This window comes from Rhinolophus ferrumequinum, chromosome 17 (assembly GCF_004115265.2).
Source record: "Rhinolophus ferrumequinum isolate MPI-CBG mRhiFer1 chromosome 17, mRhiFer1_v1.p, whole genome shotgun sequence".
NCBI classification, from domain to species: Eukaryota; Metazoa; Chordata; class Mammalia; order Chiroptera; family Rhinolophidae; genus Rhinolophus; species Rhinolophus ferrumequinum.
The window spans coordinates 4702838-4718057 of record NC_046300.1 but is presented as its reverse complement, the minus strand read 5'-3'; the positions used below and the strand labels follow the sequence as shown (position 1 = coordinate 4718057).

The 15220-nt window shown below is 46.2% G+C and overlaps 1 protein-coding gene across 5 annotated transcripts in view; it reads right to left on the bottom strand.

The window, feature by feature from the left end:
• ITPR1 (inositol 1,4,5-trisphosphate receptor type 1) overlaps positions 1 to 15220 on the bottom strand; it is a 295697-nt gene that overhangs the window by 125696 nt on the left and 154781 nt on the right. For all 5 annotated transcript variants that reach the window (XM_033132948.1, XM_033132953.1, XM_033132950.1 and 2 more), the window contains 9 exons: positions 15044 to 15209; positions 14766 to 14936; positions 14213 to 14278; positions 13775 to 13912; positions 11433 to 11558; positions 9129 to 9329; positions 6699 to 6950; positions 4161 to 4286; positions 1781 to 1909 (listed from right to left, as the gene is read on the bottom strand). In XM_033132948.1, the coding sequence (XP_032988839.1) occupies positions 1781 to 1909; positions 4161 to 4286; positions 6699 to 6950; positions 9129 to 9329; positions 11433 to 11558; positions 13775 to 13912; positions 14213 to 14278; positions 14766 to 14936; positions 15044 to 15209 (1375 nt within the window). The remainder of the gene's footprint in view (positions 1 to 1780; positions 1910 to 4160; positions 4287 to 6698; positions 6951 to 9128; positions 9330 to 11432; positions 11559 to 13774; positions 13913 to 14212; positions 14279 to 14765; positions 14937 to 15043; positions 15210 to 15220) is intronic.

Here is a 15220-nt window from a genome sequence, read left to right as displayed (position 1 = left end):
TCTACCTCATCAATTTGACCTTTGTGAATACATTTAAAAGTTGTAATTCTTGTCTCCATCCAAAGCTCCCTGGATTAGGGTAGCATTGGACCTACAAGGAAAGATCACTGTGGATGGTGAGCGACTCCACTGGCCTTTAGTTTTGGGAGAGAGGACTCACATAGCCCCTCCAAAAAAATAAACAAAAAAAAGCAAACAGCGGGAGTTCATACAGAAAAAAAAAAGTATTGAAAAACTCTAGAGAGGATTCCAAGATGAACAAAAAACAATTCAAAGTGAAGTCTATGACAAGAAGAAAAACACACCCAAAAACCAGGCTAATAAAAATTCAGCACCTCCTCCATAAACACTTTAGATAAGGCCCATTTGTTAAATGCAATACACTTCTCGTGGGCCCAGATGACAATCCTACGACACGGCGGTTACCCTGATAATAAAGGTCCTAGGGACCCATAAGCTCCCCCTTAAAAAACAAAGCAAACTACAACCCCAACTAGGACTTCATAGTCTACGTATGTGTAGACAACCTTGCTAGGGATTTAGAACACTTACATTGAAGATTTCATCTCTGACAATTCCTGCTTACTAGTTGGGCCCAAAATTGTTTGCAGAACCAAGCAGGGCAAGGAGAGAGGAGAGACCAACATGAAAACCCAAAACCCGAGCTCCTGTGTGACAACTTTCCAGTGAATTTGACGGATCTGACATTTTGGTTTTGCAATAGCATTTCAGTCTTACAGGAGATTTGGGCAGTTGCCATGGCATAGTCACTTTGAATTGCGAGAGAGGCATGTCCAACCTTATTCACCAAAGCGGCTTTAGTGGCTGGCTCTCGGTACAGGAATACTTGGTAAGGAGCACGTTCTTGGTAAGGAGTAATTTACATGCTCGGGATCTGACAAGTTCCCGTCCCCCAATTACTCCGAGTGTGTACACACATTCTAAAAGCAGCGTTCTCCCTGTATAATACTTTAGCCAAACTGCTAGCTTTTATCATTATGTTTAAACAAAATGGGTTACCCACAGTCTTAGGAAAGCGTATCTCACTAAGAATTTCATAATTCAAGTCTTGGAGTCACACAGAATTGGGTTGAAGTCGTGGTTAAACCACTTAGCTGTGCCCACGGCCGAGCACGGTAATTAAACCCTCTGTGCCCCACTATACTCAGGGGCAAAATGGGGTAACACCGTCTACCTCACAGGCTGTACGAAGCTTATCTGAACGCCCTTGCATAGTTAATGGACTAAGGCAGTATCTAGTTAACATACCATCGATTAGAGTGGTCATGAACCATCAGCCCCAGGACAGCCTCCGTCTCTGTCCATGGCAAGGACAGTTAATATCCCTTTTCCAGCCACTGGAGAGCGAGTCCAAGTGGATGGCACCTGTGAGCCATGCAGTGGAGCCACTGTTTTCACTCTGAAGTGACTTCTCACTCTGGCTAGGAGCCGCTTCTGATGAGCTTGAGGCTCACATCAGAGTTAAATCAGATTTTCAGGCATTTTTTTAAAAAAAGTGTTAATAACATGTTAGGACCTGAGAACTGCTTCTCCAAGACTGGAGGGGAAGGATGGACAGGACTCAGGGTTGGAGGGGAAGGAGGCGTCTTCAGGAGAAAACCAACCACCAATGAAAGCAGCTGGTATGGGAGCCCTCGCAGGTACCCCCTGCCGCGGGACTCCGCTGCCCTCCAGGGAGCAGCAGCCTGCACACGTTCCCGCTGTGGAGCACGGCTCGCGAGCTCAGGCGGCTCCGCCCATCTCACACCTGCGTTCTCACCTGCAAAGTCGTGCTCTGGTCTGAGAAGGGGGAACTGAAGAACGTGGTCACAATACTCATGACAATCTCGGTCACGTACTTCTCCAAAATCGAGTCTGCGTGTTTCCGGTCACTCGTGTTGTTACAGGCCTGCAGGACAATCGGCAGTTTTAGACATGACCCCAAAGTCAGCTGTGAAATGAAGCAGTCTGTGAGCATGTCTGCCGCTCAGCCTTAGCCACGGGGAGGGAAAGGCCTGCAAGGTCATTACTTCTCCTCAGAAGAGACAGCAATAATCACCAAACAGATCATGGAGAGAGAAGCAGGTCAGCTCACATGTCCCGAAGAGAACGTGAAAACTCACGTGGGACTTACACGGCCACGGCTTCCCAAGTCCGACCCACGTGTGGCACATCTGAACCCCCAAACGGCGGGAGGAGGCACAGCCAACAGTTGCCTGAATGTTCCCCACGGTAAACTGTCCTCCTGTTTCAGGCAGTCATCTGGCGTAGGGAGTGCGTGCCTAACCCATGTCCTCCAAAGAATCCAGTGTGTCAGCGAACCCACTGTGCAGGATTTCTCCAAACCTACTACACTCTTCTGCCACTAACACCTTTCCCAACAAGCAGTGCTGCTGGCAGGAGGGCCGTGGGTCAGAATGGCTGACTGCACAGGTCTGGGGTGAGGACACGCTTCAGATTTCACTGGGACCCAACTGAATTTTGCTGCTTAGAATAAGATCAGACATTTAGAAGAACAGGTTTAGAAACACATTTTGAAAAATAGAATTGTACCACCAAATTCATTAGTCCTATCCTTTCAGATACAGTGGTACCTCGGTTTTCGAACATAATCCGTTCTGGAAGACTGTTCGAGATCTGAAACATTCGAAAACAGCCGACAGTTAGGCCTCAGGATCTTGCATTCAGTGGAAGCCATGTGACATGTTTGACTTTCCCCAGGAGTGTTCGAAAACCGGAGCATTTACTTCCCAGTTTACGGCGTTTGTAAAGTGAAATGTTTGTCAACGGAGACGTTCGAAAACCGAGGTACTGCTGCATAATTTTTTGCTTACAATAAAAATATTATGAAGCAAAGGGAAAAAATAAATAAACCAAGTTTTATTCACTGACTACCATGATCTGAGCTCAATGCTGAGTAGCTGGTGGACACATTCAGAGAATGACATTAGTAACTGACTTTACAGCATTTCTGAACAATTTAATGCAGAGCTCAGCCAAGGTAAGGGCTGGAGGTTTGCTCACACACTGTCATGGCTGCTTTCATGCTTCCACGGCAGAGCTGAGTAGCTGTGACAGACACCAGACGGCCCACAAGGCCAAACATATTTACTATCTGGCCTTTTACGAAAAACTTTTCCTAACCCTGACTTAAAGAAACAAATCAGGCCTTCCATTCCAATCTAAAACCCCAGAACTATGTGATTAAAAGACGAGGAGGAATTTGAATTTTAAAAAATATACCAGGGTGCCAAAAAAATGTACACACTTTTCGAAGTTGAATCGAATTACGTAGCAATGTGTGGTACGATGTTTGCTCAAAAGATGGAGTTAATCAAATAAATGAACGTTAGCGTCATTCATTGTATTACATTTTCAATACAGTTTTTTCCTTTCTTAGAATGTGTATAATTTTTTTTTTGGCATCTTCTGTATATATGTGTCTGTGACACCAACACCTGAATATTATTAAATACAGTTCTTGGCTAGAAGGAAAATCCATTCTTGCAGGTCCCTTGCCTCACACTGGAACTGTACATTCAGGCAGAAAATACCACGCTCTAGGATTCTACAATGCCTCTTTTTTCTTTTTAATATCACAACATTTCTCAAACTGGGATTCATCTCACAATTACTCTCTGAAGAACCTGGTTACTTCCCCCCGCCCCCAACTCCATATTAAATGCATAGAGTGTAGCAGTCTTGCGGCCTCAGAAGGAATAAGCCCAGTGCAAAACCAAACTGAGAGCACGTGACACCCACCCCACCTGCGGGTCAGGACAGCAACGGACGGAAAGTGAAGGCTTTGCAGAGTCCTCAACATCAGACTGGAGGAGATAAATGCTCTCCTTTGAGGAGACTTATTGTCAAGGAAAAGAAATCTTTATTAATTCGATTTGAGTACGTCCCAGGTGATCATTCACAAACCAACGCATAAAGGATGAAATGAAAACCAGAAATATCCTGTCCTTCCTGAAGCTTGACAAATAAACTCTATTCTCAGCTAAGAGTCGAGGGCAAAAAGAAATGAGACGTGTGAAAGGATAAGAGCCACGTGTGCCTCGTTGGGCCACGAGTGAGTGGGATGTAAACAGAAGACTGTTTTCCTTACATCTAAACAAGGACACCGGACACCCACACACTGAATTCTGCCTCCTTACCCTGCAAATGTCCACGAGGAAATTCTCAAACAGTTTCCACATGTGATTGCTGGTGTAAATCTCCTTCATTTCCACCTCTGTATCCACGTAGCAGTGATTCAGGAAATTAATGTATGCGATTTTCACCTGGAAGACAGGAGCAGGCTTCTGTGAACAGCCCACTGGCTATACAAGCAACTGGTCAGCTGCCTCGTCTCAGTCATGAGCTGTACGCACGAAGTGGTCAGTCCATTTCCCCTGCCAGCTCTCATTTACGTGACCTTCTGATGTTGAAAATTCACATTTGTAAAATTCAAAAACATAAAGCTTTTGGAAGAGGATAATTTCATGACCTCAAGGCAAAGAACAGCATGACAAACTCGGACCGTAGAAGAGACGACGGGCAAGTGAACTACATTAAAATGAAGGATTTCTGTTCAGGAAACGGGACCAGAGAGTCCAATGGCATGAGTTGGGAGGAGCTGTTTGCAATGCATACCCCAGCGAAGAATTCCTTCAGATGTGTGTAAGATGGACACTCCAAGAGAAAAATTACAGGCAAAAAGTTTGATCTGATAGTTTCTGAAAGGAGTATCAAATGACAAAAAAAAAAAAAAACTTCACATGGAAAGGGGTTCAACCTCATTTAGTAATTGAAGATGTAGAAATTAAAACCGCTGTGTGATATCACTCCCACCAGACTAAAAAACAAAACAAAGGGCCTGACAATACTAAGAGTTGGCAGTGCTGTGGAACAGAGAGAGCCCTGAGGAAGAGAGATGGCAACTGGAGCAACTTCTCGAAAGCCACTTGGCTTTATCAAGTCAAATGGAAGAAAAGCAGCCCTGTGGGCCAGCACTGCCACTCCTGAGTGTACACTGGAGAAGGGTACACGTGGCCAGGACGCATGCACTGTCCGTCAGAGCCAGCTTAGCATCAGTTACTGTGGTTCTAAGAGGCAAAAACTGGAAACAGCTGACGAGAGTGCCAACAGAGGAAAAATCCTATCATGGAACGAGGACACACAGGAACGCTCTGAAGCGAAGGAAATGAACACAGCTCTATATGTCAGGGCAGAGGAAACTCGACAACACAAAGCTGCACTTTAAAAGGCACAAAATAATATGTAAGCTTGACAACTGGCGGAACTAACTTACATTGTTTGGGGATATATAAAGAAAAGCATCTACGGGGTTACATAGACGTGGCTCCCGGCTACCTTCAGGAGGGAGCCCTCTAGGGCAGTTTGGGGATGGGGAAAGGACATGGGGCGGGGGGGGGGGGAGGTTTTGTCCTATTACTTGATCTGGGTGGTGGGTACACAGTTGTTCTCTTCATAATTATTCTTATACAATTGGGACTTACGGGCCTTCCTCTACTTACATTGTATTTCAAACAAAAATGAGTTAAAAAAAGCTAATATTATACCTCCGTTATCTGTAATAAGAAAAATGCAATTTAAAACTATGTTGAAACAGCATTTTCATCTATCAGGTACGTGACAATTCAAGTTTGATAGCATATTGTGTGTACAAGGCTACGAGAAAAACACAATCTCATTACGTTCTTCTTCTTATCTCATTATATCATTATAAATTGGTTCAATATTCATGGAAGGCAATAATAGTATAACCATAAATGGAATTTTATGTAACTATAAAAAAGAATGTGGAATCTCTTTATGGACTGATATGAAAAGAAAAATAGTATACCTAGAATACTGCCTTTTGTGTTAAAAAAAAAACGGGTAGGAGAATAAAGTGTGTGTATGTTTATATTTGTTTATAAGGAAAACTCTGGAAGGATATGCAAAAGTGTAATAAATGATTGTGGGGTGAGGGGAACCGAGTAGGAGATTTTTCATAGTTTAATCCTTTACAGTCTTTGCTATTTCAATTTTTCCAAGTATATTAACTTTTCAAAAATTAATCTAAGAACAAATATATACTATATATGCTAGATATAAATGTGTATATATTAAATTTAAAATATAAATGAATAGTACGTATTTTAAAGCACACAAGGATAAAATATATACTGCAGGACCCATTTTCTTGTTGTTACTAGCCAACATATATAAACAGGGAAAAGAAAGCGTGGAAGGAATCACCATTATGGGTGGTGGAATCAGAGAGCATTTTAATTTTCTTATTGGTTATCTGTAGTGCCTACATATTTTATATCATTTGTTATTTTTGCAATATGAGTTTTCATTTTAAATCAAACTTATACGTCTTACGTATCTCAACCCACTTTTAATCTCATCTCTGAGACGTTCATTTTGATCAAATCCTCTCTGCTCAACAGACTGAATTAATGTGTCCCCGAGAGCTGGGCCCCACAGCAGTTCCCACTCTTCCCACAGACACAGAAAGACAGACCACCGTCCCTCACATTCCTTCTGCGTAAAACTGACACTCAAGAAGATGCTGCTTCAGCCGACTGAAATCTCACCGCCAAAAGAGCGGCCGGTCTCAAAACTGGGAGGTCCCCCGTGGGCCAGCCCCCGGGTCTCGTGGAGACACACAGAAAGGGCGCCGCGCCCCGAGGCTCGCTCACCTCGGGGATGCAGTCCTCGTGGGTCACCACGCGGACGATGTCGTCCAGCGGGAGCAGGGAGTTACACTTGATCTCGGTGTAGACGTTCTTGCCCTCCGTGCACACAGCCAGGAGCTCCACCAGGTGGATGTGGTACATGAGGGCGCTGCTTTCGTCCATCCGGTCCCGCTCCGACCTCATCATCTGGATCAGTGTCTGGAAAGAGGCTCTGTCGTTGTAGAACACGAGGACGTCCTCGCCCGAGTTCACCAGCTATGGAGAGGACAGGGCTTGTTTGTATTACGAGCTTGTAGGGGTGGGGACAGTGTGAAAATAAAAGCTCTTTGCCTAGAAAGAAGGGTTCAGTTAGCTTCCCAACCAGTCTCATCTATACCGCGTTTCCCCGAAAATAAGACCTAAAGGGAAAACAAGCTCTAGCGTGATTTTTCAGGAGAACATCCCCTGGACACAAGCCCTAATGCATCTTTTGGAGCAAACCTTAATCTAAGACCCGGTTTTATTTTCAGGGAAACACGGTAGTACTGATTCTGTGTCACGGTATCATCTGATTGCATTTGTTTGTATTATTAAGCAACGGACAAGCTTCAGCCCCATCCTTTCAATCCCTAGATTCAGAAATATCACAGCGTCCTAAAAACACTACCAGAGGAAGGCATACCAGCGTTCACGCATCAAGTGAAAATAGATTGCAAGCTTGCACGTGTATTTCCAAACCCTTAGGCTGTGATTTTTCTTCGTGAAATGTTTTTCTAAGTTTTAAAAGTATCCCTCCCACAACTCTTTCATACACAGCCTCATCTCTTCACAATCACAAATTATCCACTTCTAATTAAGACACGTCTTCAACACCCATGAAAAAGTCAGGAGCTCCTATTCATAACTTGTCTCCCAGGGCTGTAGCTTCTCCTAAATCTCTTTAAGAATAAATCAATTTCAGCACTGCATGAAATACAAAAGTTCCAAAGGGCCGGTACAGAAATCAAAATAAATATGGTCAATGTTATTGACATAGTAACAACTCACATTTATGAGCTCTAATTAAACGCCAGACATTGTGACAAATACCTTAGATGGATTCCCTAACCTCGTCGTGCCTCAGCTGTGTCTGTAACACTGAGGAAAGGTATGGTATCTAACTCATGGTGCTGTCGTGTAGATGAAATGAACAAACAGAAATTGCCGAGGGCAGTGACGGAGTCTGCTGGCTTCCAACAAATGTCAGCTGTCATCCTCATCTCATTCCACTCGCGCCTCAAGTGAATTCTGCCGTACCTTCATTTTACAGAAATGCACATTGAGGGTTTGAGAAGTCAAGTGACATGTCCCAAGTCACCAGCCGGAGAAGTGGTACAGCTGATATTTGCATCCCAGGACGAGCTGACTCTTAATTGCACTATACTGCCTTCCCTGGAATCGCACATTGTGGGGACAGAGCCAGGAGTGCAGTTTCCAGGCTCTCGGCCTCACGTGGAAATGTGCTGGCTCAGGTAGTAAATGGCCATCAGCTGTGGCTAGTTGGCCGTCAGCTGTAACCAGTGAGCCATTGGTCACTAATATAACTGCCGTGACTACGCTAGCAGCAAATGGGGGCTAGCAAGAGGATGGTGGCTGAGCTAGGAAGCGCAGGTTATAGTGAGCATGGCGGAGTGTGGGTTGCAGATTGCAGAGAAGTGGATGGTAGGTTCTGGATAGCGTGGCTCCTGCTTCCTGTATCTCCAACCCAGCCGCCAGCGAGACTACAGTGGTGTGACTCTCCTATCTATGGCTCCATGGGTGTTCCTTTTTGGCCTCACCGTGTCCTGCGTTCTTATGTGGGGAGCGGGACCAGAGACCCCGCATGACACCCCTGCATGACACACGTGTAGACGGGATTATAAAGCCAAGTGTTAGTGGAGTGACTTAAGTTTTCATTTTTTCAAAAGGTGGAAAGGTTAAGCCGAGTACACGTGACAGCCAAAGTCACAGGTACGGCACGGGTGCTGACTTCCCACACAGAACTAAGTGGTACTGGCTCCAAGGAGTCCACTGACCAGCTTCTCATGAGGCATCAAGCCACAATTTTCCTAGTTAATTAGGTGCATAATTAAAGTCATATAACCCATAAAAAAGGAGAGTGCTTTGGCTCACTGGGTTCCATCCACATTTAATCCCCATGCACTACAGTTTAGTTCGTTATCCTTGGGTTGTTTTCGCCCTCAGAAGGATGTGAGCCAGACTTCCTTATTATGAATCGATTTCTTGCTCTAAAGGATGAGATCAGACTCTTGCCCGTATCTGCAGATGAAGCCCACAAACACGCGCTCTCTCTCTCTCACATACTTTTGTCCCTTTACACGGCTCTAAGGGAGTGCGCCAGTTCATACAGGTAAGATTAAATAATGTCAGCTTTTTAGGGAATGGCAGATGAAGGTATAGAAATAGAGCTGTCACCTCAGCCATGACCATGTCTTGGCACTTTTTAATGAACTTCCCTTCGGCCTTGACAATCGTCTGCAAAAACTTGATGTACTGGACGTTCCGCCCGTGCGTCTCAATGCAGTGGACGAAATGCTGGACGACCCTCTCGTTGATCTCACTGCACAGCTGGAAGTTGTTCATAAAGATGTGCTGCATCGTCACCGCCTCCAGGATCTGGGGGAAAGGGAGCAGGGTCAGGTGGCTGGGGCAGGTGGCTGGGGCAGGGGCAGGAGGCTGGGGCAGGCGCAGGAGGCTGGAGCAGAGTGCAACTTGGGAGAGGAGGAGTCCACCAGAAACACAGAAGCGTCTGCACCCATGAGGTCTCCCTCTCTATTCCTGGTACCTTGTTTTAGTCAACTTTCCCACCACGTGTAGTGAACACACAGAACAAATGACTAGCAACAGCTACATGGGTTACCAAGGGAACACCACACCCACATCCAGAAACGAAGCCGCCTTAAAGGGCCCCGCCCCCCAATCCCACTACTAGTTTCATTTCTGTGACCATCGATGTGTTGTGCCCGTTCTTGAACCTCATGCATTCTTTTCTATGTGGCTCATTTTGTTCCATTACGTTTGCAACGTTGTCATTGTGCTGGCGCTTGTGTCACTAGTTGGTTCCTTGTCACTGCTGTGGGTATTTCATTGTATGAATAGACCACAATGTATGTATCTATTCTGTTGGTGATGGGCATTTGGGGAAGATTCCAGTTTTAATAAGTCGTGACACTGTTCTTACTACAAATATGAACAGCGCTGCTCTGAACGTTCTTGCACATGACCTCTGGGAAACTTAATGCACACATTTCTATTGGGTTTATACCCAAGAGAGGAACTGCCGGGTTGCAGAGTTTAAATGAGTTTGGCTTCAGAAGACACAGCCAAATAGTTTGCAAAAGATGTTAACAGTTCACATTCTATATTATAGCTATTCCATACCCTTGCTAAAACCTTGTCTTTTAATTTCAGTCACATCTTACTTAACTTGCATTTCTCTGATGACTAACCATGCTGAGCATGTTGTCACCTTTACTGGCCATTTGGACGTCCTCTGTTGTGGAGTGTCTCATTGTAAAGTTTTTTTGCCCATTTAAAAAAGTGGGTTGACTTTTTCCTTATTGACTCTTCTGAGTTTCTCATATATTTTGAGTATGAATTCTTTATGGGACACGTGCATGGCATACGTTTCTGCCCACTCCCCAGCTTATCTTTGGACATTCTTGAATCGTGTCATTGATGAACAGAAGTTTTCAAAGAAGTCCAATTTATCAACATTTTCACTATGATGAGTGTACTTTTTGCATACTATGTAAAAAACTTCTCTTTCCACAAGGTCACAAAGATATTTTCATGTTATCCCCTAGAAGCTTTACTTTCTACTTCTTACCCAGATTTATTGAGATTTTTGTTTGGTGTGTGTGAGGTAGTGGGCTTTTAACCTTTCTGTCTCTTGCCTTTTGCATCTCTCAACATGACAATGAGGGAATATGACCCCACTATCCAGTAGTCCTTTTTCTGCAAAGCTCTAGCAATATTAATGAGTGTGTGAGAGTGTGTGTGTGTGTGTGTGTGCGCGCGCGCACGAGCGCGCAAGGATGTCCTTTGTAGTACTGTTTATAAAACAAAAATCAGACACTTCCTAATTGTCTGTTAATATGAGAATGTCACGTTTTAAAAAAAATGACAGCCATTCTATGGAATGCCACGTAGCCATCAAAACAAATGAGACAAACTCATGCATCTCTGACTTGCAAAGACAGCCACGATGTGTTAAACGAGAAAGCAAAATGCAAAACAATGTGTGGAGTGTGCCCCCATTTGTCTTTAAGAGCTGCGTAACACATTCAATAGACTTTAAAAACGTATTTAACAAACTAAGCTGTTACGCAGCTACGTTGCGCATGGAGATGTGATGCATTGGTGTCAACAGGGAGAGCGTATGTCTGACCTGGGAGCGTGTGGCCGACAGTGAGAATCAGCACCTCTCTGTCGCTCGTGTGACGTCGTGAGGAATATTGTCTTTTTCCATTTTTTGTAATGAGGAATACTATTTTTTAAATATTTTATGTAAATATATCTTACCTTGCCCCTACTCACCTTCTTCTCCCTCCCCTCCCTTCTCCCCCGAAAAGATGGGGATCAAAATGCCCCCTACCCCCATCCCCGTGAGTGTCGCACTGTGACAAGTCCCAGCGGCCACAGCAGCAGACAGCCAGCTGTCCCTCGTAAGCCCCACGAGCCTCCCCGCACGGTTTCCAGCTGGGCCTTGGGTCTTACCCCCGGGTTCAGGAACAGGTTGATGTGTTTGTGCAGTAGAGCCTGGTTCTGCTGGTTGCCTGCACAGAAATTCTGCAGAAACTCATGTGCCAGCCTCATTATTTCCTGCATCTTGGTGTCCTCGGCCTGCGTAGGAAGGGACAGACAGAACCGTGCAGAAATCAGGGCTGTGCGGCAAACGACAGAGGTCCACGAAGAAACCACTCAGCTCCAGGCCAGGAGACCGGGTTCTCCGACACGCCTACCCCCTACTAAGGGGGTTCCCGAGGCGTTTACTGGGGGCCCACTCTTGTGAGAATGCCGAAAAGTGGTCAGGAACTTCCCGAATCCCCCTGAATTCTCTGCCACTAGCCTTGGGCAGAAGCAAAAACACTTTATTTAAGGAAAAAGACAATGAAGAGTGGAAGCTACCATGTTTCCCCGAAAATAAGACCTAGCCGGACCATCAGCTCTAATGCATCTTTTGGAGCAAAAATTTATATAAGACCGGTATTATATTATAGATTACATTATATATTATATTATATTATATGTGGTATTATATCATTATTATTATATTATATGAGACCCGGTCTTATAGCAAAGTAAGACCGAGTCTTATATTAAATTTTGCTCCAAAAGAAGCATTGGAGCTGACGGTCCACCTAGGTCTTATTTTCGGGAAAACACGGTAAGAGAAAGCCTCTGGGATTCCAGTTTTAGCCATGGTTGCAACTTCTGAAAACGGACTGATGGCAAAGCAGGGCCAACTTCATCACCGGTGTGAACCCCATTTCCCCAGCTCACCTTTTTAAGTTGCTAACCTATGGCCACATCGATTTCTGGCAGTAGATAACATGGCATAGTGGAAATCTCTTCAGATTATATAAGTTAGGGCACATACACCTGTCATTACTCTTTTCCTTGTCACCTCAGGCACACCATTTAACCTAAGACTTAGTTTTCCCATCTGCAAAATGGGGACACTATCCGCCTTGGGCATTTCACACAGTGATTTTGTAATTCTCATTTCATGTATTAAAAACATACACTTCATATTTGTAGAGTCAGAAGATCCATGATAAGAAAACTACATAAAACCTACTGCCATTTTGACCAATTGTAAACAAGCAAACATTTAAGACGGTAAAAACAAAATGAGAATTCCCACATTGGATGTCATCCCTCATGTCCACTGAGCCCACATCAGTCTCCCTTTGTCAGCTCACACACATCACCTCGCTTCAGAGGCAGAGAGTATAGCAGTTAGGGGTCAGGCCCCCAAATCAGCCTGCTGAGCTCTTTTCCCAGATCTCCACCTTCCTACCTGTGTGACCCTGGGCAATTTACTTAACCTTTCAGGGCCTCAGTTTCCTCATCTGTAAAATGGTGACAATAAAAATGCATAGTCTATATAGTTGTTATGAAGCTTAAAAGAGAAAATTCATGTCAAGTGCTTAGACAGAAATTACAAGATAAATGTTAGTGACCCGTTCTGGTCTGGGCCAAGGGTCAGGAAACTTCATCCTAAAGGGCCAGGAAAATAATTTTAGGCTTTGTGGGTCAGGAAGCTAAAGATAGAACGTGACACAGGTACTCCGGCACCAACACTGGGACAGCCACTCTTAGCGAGTGTGCTGTACAAACACAGGTGGTCGGCTGTGGTTTGCCCCCCTGGTCCAGACAACAACGCTGTGAGAAAGCAGGACATGCCTGTCAACAACCACTGACAGAGGAACCTGAGCTACCAGCTTGGCCACTCAAACAAAACAGGAGAATTAGAGAGAACATTAACAGCACGTCCCAGGACAGAGTGGGTACCACATTTGTCTCCCATTCACAGGGAGAGGGGCAAACCTTCCAGCTCTACGAAATCAGAGTTCTTGGGACACACAGACACTGCATCGGTGACCTCAAACGGTTCTGCAGGCTTCCATTTCTTTAGCTACACATGGAATCTGCTGGTGCATGGAAACCAACGAGGCTTTGTCGTGTGAATCGGACTTTACAAGCAAGTAAGCTCTGAAGACATTGCTTAATAGTGGTTATCTGTCGGTAGGAGTCCCTCGGCTGTTCTTACACACTGGGACGTCTGTACCCACCCAAAACAACACACACGTGTGCATGCACAAGGTTCTGCCTGCGAGCCACCATACCTCACACTGCTCTGTGAGCGGGCGTCCCACCTCGGGGGCGCACCTTCTCATAGGGCTTGGGGACACGGCCCCTGCCCTCCCCGGGAGGGGGCACACCATCCTGCAGGGCTTGGGGACACGGGGGGCCCCGCCCTCCCTGGGAGGGGGTGCACCATCCTGCAGGGCTTGAGAACACGGGGGCCCCACCCTCCCCGGGAGGGGGCGCACCTTCTCATAGGGGATCTGCAGCAGCTCCAGCACCACCGCGTGGGCACTCATGTTCCGTAGCAGACGCTGCTGCTGCTTCCGGCTTTTCCTCACAGCCGCGCCCTCCTGCACACACAGCTTGCTGAGCCGGATCAGAATCTGGGGGAAAATGGACGGTTGTGCCCTGTCACCAACACTCAGTGCTGAGGATCTGACATGCGCCATGGTGACCCCAGTCAATAAGACACTGTGGACTTGTAATTTGCCGCAACACCAGATCTTAAACGTCCTTCCCCACCCCCGACCCCAAACAGCTGTCAGTGGTGGATGTGCTCATCGTCATTTCTCCTTATTAAACTTTACATGAAGACAAAGCTCGTGTGCACCTTCCACTTGACTACCACCAACTTCCAGCTCCGTAGAGAATACAGAAGGGAAAACGGCAGTGGGGACACTCACCTCTTTTACCACCCTGTAGTTGTAGCTGCTGGTGTTCTCATGCTTCTGTGACTTGTTATTCCCCTCCTAGGGACCAAAGTGAACATGGGGTGTTTGTACAATTCTTGGGCACCTGTCCATTTTTTAGGGTTAACAGCACCTTTAGTGAGAACGGGAGGTTTGCAGTGTTTTCCCACAGTCGTGCGGGGTTCGTGCCCAGCCAGGCAACTCCCTTCTGACTGACATTACTTCACTGATGTGGGCGAGGATGGTGGGCCAGGCCACGGGTAGAAAACAGGTCCTTGCCCCAGGGGGGATGTTAGGAAGACCTGGTGTACTGCACGCCACAGTGCCGTCTATTCTGCGGGGTCCGAGGTGACCCGGGCAGAAGCTGGACGTCCGGGTGCAGCCTGTTTCCTAGGAGAACGGCCGTTACCCTGGCTGCTTCACAAGCAGGTCTCTTGAGAAGAAAGCCCACCCTCTAACCTGCATTGTTATCTAAAACCAGAGGATGTTTACTTGTTTCGAGGGACCCATCTGTCTCCTGTGGCAGCTTCCCTTCTGCGTCACCCACCTCTGTCTTCTTATGTTCGTTTTCTCCCGAGGCGCCATCCATGGCCTCGTCGGGGCCCTGCCCCTTGTACACCCACAGCTCCGACTTCTCCACGATGGACCTCAGCTGATCCAAGTCCTGTTTGATCTGCTTGTAGTTGTCAACATCTTGGCTGGTGACAAGCAGTTGAACCTGAATGGACGCAGTCCCTTAGTGACACGCAACAGCCCCGTCCACAGAAGACCACACACACGCACACACGTGGCGCGCACGCATGCACGCACGGCCACCTACTCTACCTGTTTGAAGGCCTGCAGGACCTCCTGCCTCTGACTGAAGTGCCGAAAGAGCAGCTGTAGGGCGCCCGACACCAGGGGTGGGTAGTCGTGCATCGTCAAATGGAGCAAGACGCGGAGGAAGGTTCTGCCGCCGTGGTCGTCCAGGTCCAGTGGGGTGTTCTCCTCACTGCAGCAGCG